The following is an 11074-nucleotide window of genomic DNA, read 5'->3' as shown; positions in this document are numbered from 1 at the left end:
CAAGCGTGCCGTTAAGCGCAACAAATAAACACTGGATGCATTTTTGGTAGGTGATGCTCTTTTTTGATCTGTAGGAGTTTGAGTAGTTGATAATGAACTGCCGTGAAAGTGTTTGATTATTTGTTTCAGAGGGATGAAATGAGAAATTTTATTGTAGTGTCAATCTTGTGGTATACTCATGATACTATATCAATTGTCCTTCCTTAGCCTGATACTAGTCTTACTGAGAATGAAGAAGAACAAAAATTCAACTTGGTTAAAATATTTTGTTAGCACAAGACAAATTTTTTACATTAAGAACAAGTGGTTTGAACTTTGAAGAGTGCTCCTCGAAGATTTATTGCTCGGGTTTAAGATTCGATTTCTTGACCCAACATACCTTGGTTCAAGTACTCAAACCTGGCTCACTCACAGGCCGAAACTTCGAGTCCTCCCCAATCGGCCGCATTCTGCAGTTCTACAGATCATTGGGTTAAGCTTGGGATACTATTTCATTTGTCCTTCCTGATACTAGTGTCTTGGCTGAGAAGGAAGAAGAACAAAAATTCAACTTGGATAAAATATTTTCTTAGCACAAGATATATTTTTTACGTAAGAGCAAATGGTTTGAACTTTGAAGAGTGCTCCTCGAAGATTTACTGCTCGGGTTTAAGATTCAATTTCTTGACCCGACATACCTTGGTTCAAGTACCCGAACCCGGCTCACTCACAGGCCGAAACTTCGGGCACGTTCTCAACCCGATGGGGCAGAGATCTCCTCACAAAATCCTTCGGAAAAAGCTGATCGGCGATAAGGTGGCGGAGTGGTACCCGTACGACATCAAGAAGGATGACCCCCTGGTGATGGGGAGGCTCGAGCACGAGCGCCTGGCGAAGCTCGAGATGTTGAAGCACCGAGGGAAGGGCCCGCCCAAGAAGGGATAGGGCAAGCGTGCCGTTAAGCGCAACAAATAAACACTGGATGCATTTTTGGTAGGTGATGCTCTTTTCTGATCTGTAGGAGTTTGAGTAGTTGATAATGAACTGCCGTGAAAGTGTTTGATTATTTGTTTCAGAGGGATGAAATGAGAAATTTTATTGTAGTGTCAATCTTGTGGTATACTCATGATACTATATCATTTGTCCTTCCTTAGCCTGATACTAGTCTTGACTAAGAATGAAGAAGAATAAAAATTCAACTTGGTTAAAATATTTTGTTAGCACAAGACAAATTGTTTACATTAAGAACAAGTGGTTTAAACTTTGAAGAGTGCTCCTCGAAGATTTATTGCTCGGGTTTAAGATTCGATTTCTTGACCCGACATACCTTGGTTCAAGTACTCGAACCTGGATCACTCACAGGCCGAAACTTCGAGTCCTCCCCAATCGGCCGCATTCTGCAGTTCTACAGATCATTGGGTTAAGCTTGGGATACTATTTCATTTGTCCTTCCTGATACTAGTGTCTTGGCTGAGAAGGAAGAAGAACAAAAATTCAACTTGGATAAAATATTTTCTTAGCACAAGATATATTTTTTACATTAAGAACAAGTGGTTTGAACTTTGAAGAGTGCTCCTCGAAGATTTACTTCTCGGATTTAGGATTCAATTTCTTGACCCGACCTACCTTGGTTCAAGTACCCGAACCCGGCTCACTCACAGGCCAAAAATTCGAGTCCTCCCCAATCGGCCGCATTCTGTAGTTCTACAGATCGTTAGGTTAAACTTGGGATACTATTTCATTTGTCATTCCTTAGCCTGATACTAGTGTCTTGGTTGAGAAGGAAGAAGAACAAAAATTCAACTTGGTTAAAATATTTTGTTAGCACAAGACATATTTTTTATATTAAGAACAAGTGGTTTCAACTTTGAAGAGTGCTCCTCGAATATGTACTGCTTGGGTTTAAGATTCAATTTCTTGACCCAACATACCTTGGTTCAAGTACCCGAACCCGGCTTACTCACAGGCCGAAACATCGAGTCCTCTCCAATCGGCCGCATTCTACAGTTCTACATATCGTTGGGCGAGACGGAGGCAGGAATCCCTCGAGGTAGATGGACTGCTGTCAACTCGGCGATTCGTTTTGGTGAAGAAGGGGAGCTCGATCGAAGGCGATATTGTTCGATCTGAGAAACGGTAAGCGGAGATGAGTCTAAAGCAGATTTTGAAGTCGGCGGCGCTCAAGGGAGTGACAGAGGAGAGGGATAGGATCTTCGGGCACTTTCTCAACCCGACGGGGCAGAGATCTCCTCACAAAATCCTTCGAAAGAAGCTGATCAGCGATAAGGTGGCAGAGTGGTACCCGTACGACATCAAGAAGGATGACCCCCTGGTGATGAGGAGGCTCGAGCACGAGCACCTGGTGAAGCTCGAGATGATGAAGGGCCCACCCAAGAAGGGACAGGGCAAGCATGCCGTTAAGCACAACAAATAAACACTGGATGCATTTTGGGTAGGTGATGCTCTTTTCTGATCTGTAGGAGTTTGAGCAGTTGATGATGAACTGCCGTGAAAGTGTTTGATTATTTGTTTCGGAGGGACAAAATGAGAAATTTTATTGTAGTGTCAATCTTGTGGTATACTGATGATACTATTTCATTTGTCCTTCCTTAACCTGATACTAGTGTCTTGGCTGAGAAGGAAGAAGAACAAAAATTCAACTTGGTTAAAATATTTTATTAGCAGAAGACATTTTTTTTACATTAAAAACAAGTGGTTTGAACTTTGAAGAGTGCTCCTCGAAGATTTGCTGCTCGGGTTTAAGATTCGATTTCTTAACCCGACATACATTGGTTCAAGTAGCCGAATCCAACTCACTCACAGGCCGAAACTTCGAGTCCTCCCCAATTGGCCGCATTCTGCAGTTCTACAGATTGTTGGGTTAAGCTTGTGATACTATTTCATTTGTCCTTCCTTAACCTGATACTAGTGTCTTGGCTGAGAAGGAAGAAGAAAAAAATTTAACTTGGTCAAAATATTTTCTTAGCACAAGACATATTTTTTACATTAAGAACAAGTGGTTTGAACTTTGAAGAGTGCTCCTCGAATATTTACTGCTTGGGTTTAAGATTCAATTTCTTGACCCGACATACCTTGGTTCAAGTAGCCGAACCCGGCTCACTCAGAGGCCGAAACTTCGAGTCCTCCCCAATCGGCCGCATTCTGTAGTTCTACAGATCGTTGGGTTAAGCTTGGGATACTATTTTATTTGTCCTTCCTTAGCCTTATACTAGTGTCTTGGTTGAGAAGGAAGAAGAACAAAAATTCAACTTGGTTAAAATATTTTGTTAGCACAAGACATATTTTTTACATTAAGAACAAGTGGTTTCAACTTTAAAGAGTGCTTCTCGAAGATTTACTTCTCGGGTTTATGATTCAATTTCTTGACCCGACATACCTTAGTTCAAGTACTCGAACCCGGCTCACTCACAGGCCGAAACTTCGAGTCCTCCCCAATCGGCCGCATTTTGCAGTTCTACATATCGTTGGGCGAGACGAAGGCAGGAATCCCTCGAGGTTGATCGACTGCTGTCAACTCGGCAATTCGTTTTGGTGAAGAAGGGGAGCTCGATCGGAGGCGATCTTGTTCGATCTGAGAAACGAAAAGCGGAGATGAGTCTGAAGCAGATTTTGACGTCGGCGGTGCTCAAGGGAGTGATAGAGGCGATGGCTAGGATCTTCGGGCACGTTCTCAACCCGACGAGGCAGAGATCTCCTCACAAAATCCTTCAGAAGAAGCTGATCGGCAATAAGGTGGCGGAGTGGTACCCGTACAACATCAAGAAGGACGACCCCCTGGTCATGGGGAGGCTCGAGCACGAGCGCCTGGCAAAGCTCGAGATGTTGGAGCGTCGAGGGAAGGGCCCGCCCAAGAAGGGACAGGGCAAGCGTGCCGTTAAGCACAACAGATAAACACTGGATGCATTTTGGGTAGGTGACGCTCTTTTCTGATCTGTAGAAGTTTGAGTAGTTGATGATGAACTGCCGTGAAAGTGTTTGATTATTTGTTTCGGAGGGATGAAATGAGAAATTTTATTGCAGTGTCAATCTTGTGGTATACTGATGGATAGGAGAAGATCGACATAGAACGAATTGCAGGGCATTAACTTATAACATGAATGAGTTACAATTTAGTCTTCACATCAATAAACATGAGTTCAGGCTGTTCAGCATGCAAATGCATGTCGCACTACCTTATCCTAAAGTGCAAAATTGAATAACAAATGGCCCCAGCAAGCATCGTATTTGCCAACTAAATATTTGATGTATACATGACCTTTGTGGCACTTGGTGGTGCCAATCTGTTCCTCCTATTGGCAGCATCACTCTTTTGTATCTGAAGTAGATGCATTTAGCAGAATCTATTTGTCTACATCAAATTCTACATTTCATGCGGATTTAGAGTCTATTTTGTCGGTAGATTGTCAATGGTTGCAGATCGATGAGAACATAGAGCTCCTGAGGATAGAGAGCAATTCGTCCAGTTGCATATGAGAAAACTAATTGCTAGTCATCTAAATTCTAACAACCATATCGTGATCGTTGCATTTTTATGCAATACAACTTCAAGATATGTTTCACACTAGGACTTGCTAATTAAACTACCTTTGAATGTTTAAACAGACAACATTCTGTAGCTTGCAGTTAATCGTGTTACAACCCACAAAAGACTCAATTTAGATCGCCTGTAGACCACCATCTTCCCATTCCTCGACGTCGACTACGTGATTAGTGACGACCGTGGCTGCAACAAACACCTGAGATTCGTCGGGCCCCAAATCTGTCTTAGCGAGCTCTCCGGTGGACCAATTTGCACAAGTCCTATATCACCTGGGATTCGTTAGGCCCCTATTCTGACATGAAGTGGGACGAGTCTCATTCAATCTCCTGGAGGAAACAAGACATCACACGGATCGATGACGGACAAATGTCGTCGAACGTCCTCCACGGTCTCTCCTCTGATTTACAAGCTGCAGTAATTCACGGCAAGGAGAGAATGAACCCCCTGCCGGTGAGCAATTTCTCATGACTACACATTGACATTCCATTCTCTCTTTCTCGTAAGCACGATTTGCCTAGTGAAGGAGGCACAGCGCGCACACACCATTGTTCGTGTACTCTCTGCAATCACATGAGGACGTGTAGCATTTTAAGCAGTTTTTTATCTAATATTTGCAATAAACTCAACATATCTTCTGGTCGTCGAGTTGGGTAAATGAATTTTCTGGTCGTCGAGTTGGGTAAATGAATTGCAAACGCCTAATCAGTAGTATAATGTTCATAAACAAAGATTATAAATGCCAACTTACTTACCTTATCTTTTTTTAATTAATTGAATTTTGTTAGCTGCCAGGTATGTATTTCTTCCTTTTGTAGGGAGTATCAGACTTGTATTTGAATAACTCTCTAGAAATAAAAAGAATCTTTATTCCATAGAATGGACTTACACTTCACTGAACCAACGGGACATACTGCTAGTTGGCTTACAAAACATTGAAGTTTGGTTCATGCTACTAGTTGGCTTACAAAACATTGAAGTAATTAGGTTGATGTACTGCTAGCTTTAGAACATCTTTTCTACAAATTCTGACAATTTGAGCTTGCAAGCTTCTTTACTGCATTGCATGGCTTTGTAACTTCTATTGGCAGTTCGGATTAATACCTGGACTACCATAGAGGAAAGCATGGTTCACGTTTCCACCTTGATTGCCGAGGTCTTTCAATCATAGCACTCGGGCCGAATTACTGCAGGGACAAGACCTCTCAAATCTCTGAAATGTTGGCGGTATCAACAACTTTTATACTATGGAAATAGCTTGCTTTTCCATGTCCTTCCTCGGAGAAATGGCGGCTTCCCATGTCCGTGGCCGTACGACCACCGCCGGGGTGATAGACTTCTCATCCCCAAGTCATGTTTTCTCACTTTCCGATAACCTTGGAACTATCAGTAGCCAACTAGTTCCGTTTGAAACAGGAAACACCAGTTTCTTGTCTTTTGATCCAGTTCATAACTGATGCAGGGCAGGACCAGACCCGTCACTCTCCTGGGTCCAGTTCCTCGCCTCAGGTTCCACCTTCGGGCAACAGTGCAGTCCTTGAGCCTTCAGTCGTGGGATCCCCTGTGGACCCAGAGCTTACACGAGAGGAGGTTCCTCTGCGTAGATACTCAAGGCGGACCAAGGGTTGAAATGTAAATTTGGTCTACATATGTTATTTTGTTAGTATATTCATTTTGTATCTAAGTGGGTCTGTTTGGATTCGAGCACTTGTTCAGGACCCGACCCGTTGCTTTTCACGTCCGTATAAAGGGACGACAAAGCTATTTTGTACACACAGTTGATATCGAAGGAAAAAAAAGTTAACTTTTGTTTTATGTTGTCTTCTTTGTTGTTTTCTAGCGTAAGTGCTTTAGTTTTGAAGTTTCTTTCATAGTTCTCGTCCATCCTTCATCTTCAGTTAGTTGTCATATGCAAAGTAGTTTTGCATCAAAATGGTATCAGAGCAATGCTTCGTCTCTGCCCTGTCGTGCCATGACTACAAGAGAAATGGCTCCAATAGAAGCAAAGGAAAAAGAAAAAGGAAACGACCCTCTTGTTACAGGAAAGAAAGTTACAGAGTTTACATCAAATGTGAGTGAGAAAAATCAAACAGAAATCATGCAAACAGAAGAGGAAAATCAAGAATATGTACAGCAGACTTTAGCAAAACATGGATTTGAGATCGCCCACATCAGGCGTGACCTTGCTGCTGCAACCAAGAGAATGGACGAAAGGTTGGAAGATGCAACCAGAAAAATGGACGAAAAGCTGGAGGAGTTCAAAGGAATGCTGTGTTCGTTTCTGCAGTACTCACAAATCAACGCACAAGGCTACCAAGTGTTAACTGCTGCAAACGAAGCCAGACACGTCCTGAGGGAAGCGGTTCCTGCCGGAGCCTAGTTGCCGGTGGATGTAGCAGACCTGCCGCCAAAAGCCTCCCCTGGATCCCCCTACTTTCGTTCGTCGGAGGAGGAGACCAAGCTGCGCCCTCCTCCTGTCCAAGCAGGAACGTCGTCCTTCATAGGTCTGCCCACCAGAGAGAAGAAGAAGACACCATGTCTGACGATGAGAGTGCCGCCAACATTGGGTCCGCCCGGCGTACAGGGAGAGGCGACTTTGCCGGTCGGTGGTGGAGTAAGGAACGTCGCCGGTTGCTCTGCATTTTCAGAGGGACAAAATCTAGTGGCGCCAATGTTCGACTGGCCGCCGCCCGTCGCCCCGCCTCCCACTGCAGAACGTGGACCGAGGGAGAGTCGCCCTCTGCCGCTCGCTCACCATCATTACGGGTGAGGGGCGGTGGGCACCCCTCCCCCTGCCGCTGGTTTCCCCTCTCTGCCACATGCAGAAAGGGGAAACGTCGAGCCCGACCGCTCGACTTCTTTTCATCTCAAAAGACCGGTTCGGACCGAATCGGGACGTGGCCCCGATTCAGATCCATATCACCCGACTCATGGGTATATGGGTCCGAATCCGGGCCCAAGTTATAATAGTGCCCCTTTTCAACCCAGGTTAGATCCGTTAGTGTCCCCAAATCTGATCCAAACCTATAAGTCTAGCCTCGAACCTACCCCACGGCCCAACCAAGACCATAATCGGACCCGGAACCCTTCCATTTTGTTTCTTAGACTGGATCAAAATCAGATCCATTCTCTTACGGATTCTGGATCGAGTTCAAATCCAGCCTTCTACCCACAGAATTCGATCCATGATCCAACCCAAACCACTCTGGGTCCGACGAATAGTTTAGGAGCAAACCCAATCCAAACCCAATCCAAACCCAATCCAACCCAAACCTTTATCCAAACCCCTATCCAAATCCGTATTTAAACCCATACCAAATCCACATGTGAATCCTTTTCACGCCCCATATCCATTCCCAAATGCATACCCATATCCCTATTCGACTGCCCATGTGACCCAAGCCCCATATCCAGTTCGATTTCGTGCAGGTGCAGTCACGGAGCCACCACTGCCGCAGGCTCCACCACAGAGGTGTCAGCGGATGGGTCCCCTTGCAGATCAAACCCGTCCGAGGCGACCTCCGGTTGAGCCGTACCGACCTCGTGTGCCAGTCGAGAATGACAGAGACTCAGCGTATTCAGATGATGACGAGTTTTGGCGTGCGCATCTAGCAGGACCAGTTGACCATCGACACAGGCGCACCGCCGAGCGTCCAGATCGCCCCGCCAGTTATGGGGTGAGGTTGGACCTTCCAGAGTTTGTTGGATGATTCGACGCATAGGAGTACTTTGACTGGGCATATGCAGTCCAGTTTTTCTTCGACTACCACCAGGTGGAGGAGCATCACAGAGTGCCGCTTGCTGCAACTAGACTACGTGGGCTTGCACAGACATGGTGGTTTGAGCTTCAGAGATCATATGAGCGATGCGGTCAGCAACTCGTGCAGGCTTGGGGCGAGATGTAGAGGCTGATGTAGACCAAGTTTGTACCTTCGGACCATGCTGAGAGGGCCTACAAGGAGTACCTCAATCTTCGTCATGGCTCGAGATCTGTAGCGGATTACACGGCAGAGTTTCATCGGCTGTCACTGCGCGTCCAGATTGTGGAGACTGAGCGTCAACAGGTTATCATGTACGTTTCTGGTCTTCGTCCCTCTATTTCTGATGAATTTAATTGTACCAGAGTAGATACTCTAGATCAAGCAAGCAGTTATGCAATGAACATAGAAGAAACCTTGAAACATAAGCATGAAACCCGAGTGTCTAGGGGTGATGCCTCGCATCGCCCCAAGTCAAGTATTCCAACTAGGGGAGCTAGCTCCTCGAAACCTGTTGAGTCCACACCCATCCCGCCTTCTCCCGGTAAAGGCGAGCAGTCAGGTCCAGTCTATAACACCCGGTCTAAAACTCGTAGTTCTGACCAAACCATCCGTTGTTTTAGGTATCATGAGTTAGGTCACTTGGCTTCAAAATGTCCAAATTCCCAAAAGAAAACTCACCTAGCAGAGACTATAGAGGAACCGCCAGATTTTGATGGTAAGGAAGTCTCGAGTCGCTCATCTAATAAGTACTCACCATACCAAAACAGGTCAGGACTTGACTGTCCACTTTGATGGTGATGACATAAGCAACCTTTTATCTATACGTCACGTCTTGACTGCACCTAAGGGAAAGTCAGATTCTCCGTGGTTGCATGGTAACATTTTCAGGACTCGATGCAAGTGTGAGGGATATATTTGTGATGTGGTTATTGACAGTGGTGCATGTGAGAACCTAGTTTCACAAGAAACAGTTACTACCCTGGGCCTGAAGCTCGAGAAGTGCACTCAACCTTACAAGATGGCTTGGTTTAAAAAGGGAGAGGAGGTTCATGTCACCCAACGGTGCCTAGTAAAGCTTTCTATGGGACCATATTACCTGGATGAAGTGTGGTGTGACGTTGTTCCAATGAATGCATGTCACATCCTTCTTGGTCGACCTTGGCAATTTGATCGAAAGACTGTTCATGATGGACACAAGAATACCTATTCATTTAGGTTTAAGGGCTGAAAAGTTGACTTGCTACCCACTAAGGAAACCACAACACAACGAGTTGGTCGTCCAGTGCAACCATCAAGTTTTGTGGGGCTGTCACGTAAAGAGTTCTTGGATCATTGTAACAAAGATGGATTCTGCTATGCTATGATTGTTAAACCTGTGTCTTTGATCTCTTCAGACATTCCAAAAGAGGTAGCGCCACTCATTTCTGAGTTTCAAGACATTATGCCAGACGATCTACCTCCGGGGTTGCTACCAAACCGGGATGTTCAACATGCTATAGACTTTGTCCCGGGTGCTAGTTTACCCAACTTACCAGCTTATCGGATGAACCCCATTGAGCATGTGGAGTTGCAGAGGCAAGTGAATGAATTGTTGCAAAAGGGTCACATTCGAGAAAGTGTTAGTCCATGTGCAGTTCCAGCTTTATTAACCCCAAAGAAAGATGGCACAAAACGGATGTGCGTGATAAGATCACTGTTAAGTACCGTTTTCCCATTCCAAGATTGGATGATCGGTTGGATATGTTAGCGGGAGCTCAAGTGTTCTCAAAGATTGACTTGTAAAGTGGATACCATCAGATAAGAATTCAGGAAGGAGATGAATGGAAAACTGCGTTTAAGACGCGAGATGGACTTTATGAGTGGCTAGTTATGTCATTTGGACTTTCAAATGCACCCAGCACCTTCATGAGCGTCATGACGTAAGTCCTTCGGCTATACATTGGAAAATTTGTTGTAGTGTACTTCGATAATAGTTTGGTCTTTAGCCTCACAATTTCTGATCACCTTGGTCATCTACGTCAAGTCCTATAGACCTTGCGTAAGGAAAAGTTGTTCGTCAATGCCAAGAAATGTAGTTTCCTCACTTAGAACCTTATCTTCTTGGGGTTCATTGTTTCGTCAGAAGGAGTGCAAGCTGATCCCTCTAAGGTGCAAGCTATCGTCGATTGGCCAATGCCGAGAACAGTAGGCGATGTAAGGAGCTTTCATGGTCTAGCCACTTTCTATCACAGATTCATCAGAAACTTCAGCACCATCATGGCTCCTATCACAGAGTGTCTCAAAGGTGAGACTTTTAAGTGGACCAAAGTGGCTGAGGATGCCTTTTGCAATATCAAGGATCGGATGACTCATGCCCCCGTATTGGCTTTACCAGACTTCACTAAGGTATTTGAGGTAGAATGTGATGTCTCCAAGGTTGAAATTGGAGCTGTGCTTAGTCAAAACAAGAGGCCAATCGCGTTCTATAGCGAGAAGCTAAGTGGAGCAAAGTGTCAGTACTCTACTTATGACTTGGAGTTCTATGCTGTTGTACGGGCCCTTCGATATGGGAGACACTATTTACTCTACAAAGAGTTTGTTCTGTTTACAGATCATGAATCACTAAAATATCTCCATAGCCAAAAAAAGATGAGTGCTCATCATGTCAAGTGGGCTAATTTCATGCAAGAGTACACCTTCTCCATTCGCCATCAATCAGGAAAGCTCAATAGAGTAGCAGACGTCCTTAGTAGAAAGAACAACCTACTGATGTCCATGTCTGTGGAGGTAGTGGGAT

At 44.8% G+C, this 11074-nt stretch overlaps 2 protein-coding genes and 1 pseudogene across 2 annotated transcripts; all 3 read left to right on the top strand.

Annotated features, from left to right (window-relative positions):
* Positions 1 to 723: 723 nt before the first annotated feature.
* Positions 724 to 954, top strand: LOC116266688 (uncharacterized; annotated as a pseudogene).
* A 1171-nt stretch (positions 955 to 2125) lies between these two features.
* LOC116267311 (uncharacterized) lies at positions 2126 to 2443 on the top strand. The gene has a single exon (XM_031648991.2). It carries the CDS (start codon positions 2126 to 2128, stop codon positions 2411 to 2413), a length of 288 nt encoding a protein of 95 aa, XP_031504851.1. The 3' UTR covers positions 2414 to 2443.
* Positions 2444 to 3412: 969 nt separating this feature from the next.
* LOC116267315 (uncharacterized) lies at positions 3413 to 3891 on the top strand. Its single transcript, XM_031648996.2, has one exon. It carries the CDS (start codon positions 3592 to 3594, stop codon positions 3889 to 3891), a length of 300 nt encoding a protein of 99 aa, XP_031504856.1. The 5' UTR covers positions 3413 to 3591.
* The last annotated feature ends 7183 nt before the right edge of the window (positions 3892 to 11074 follow it).

Source organism: Nymphaea colorata, chromosome 13 (genome assembly GCF_008831285.2).
Source record: "Nymphaea colorata isolate Beijing-Zhang1983 chromosome 13, ASM883128v2, whole genome shotgun sequence".
NCBI classification, from domain to species: Eukaryota; Viridiplantae; Streptophyta; class Magnoliopsida; order Nymphaeales; family Nymphaeaceae; genus Nymphaea; species Nymphaea colorata.
This window is presented reverse-complemented; position numbering and strand designations above follow the sequence as displayed.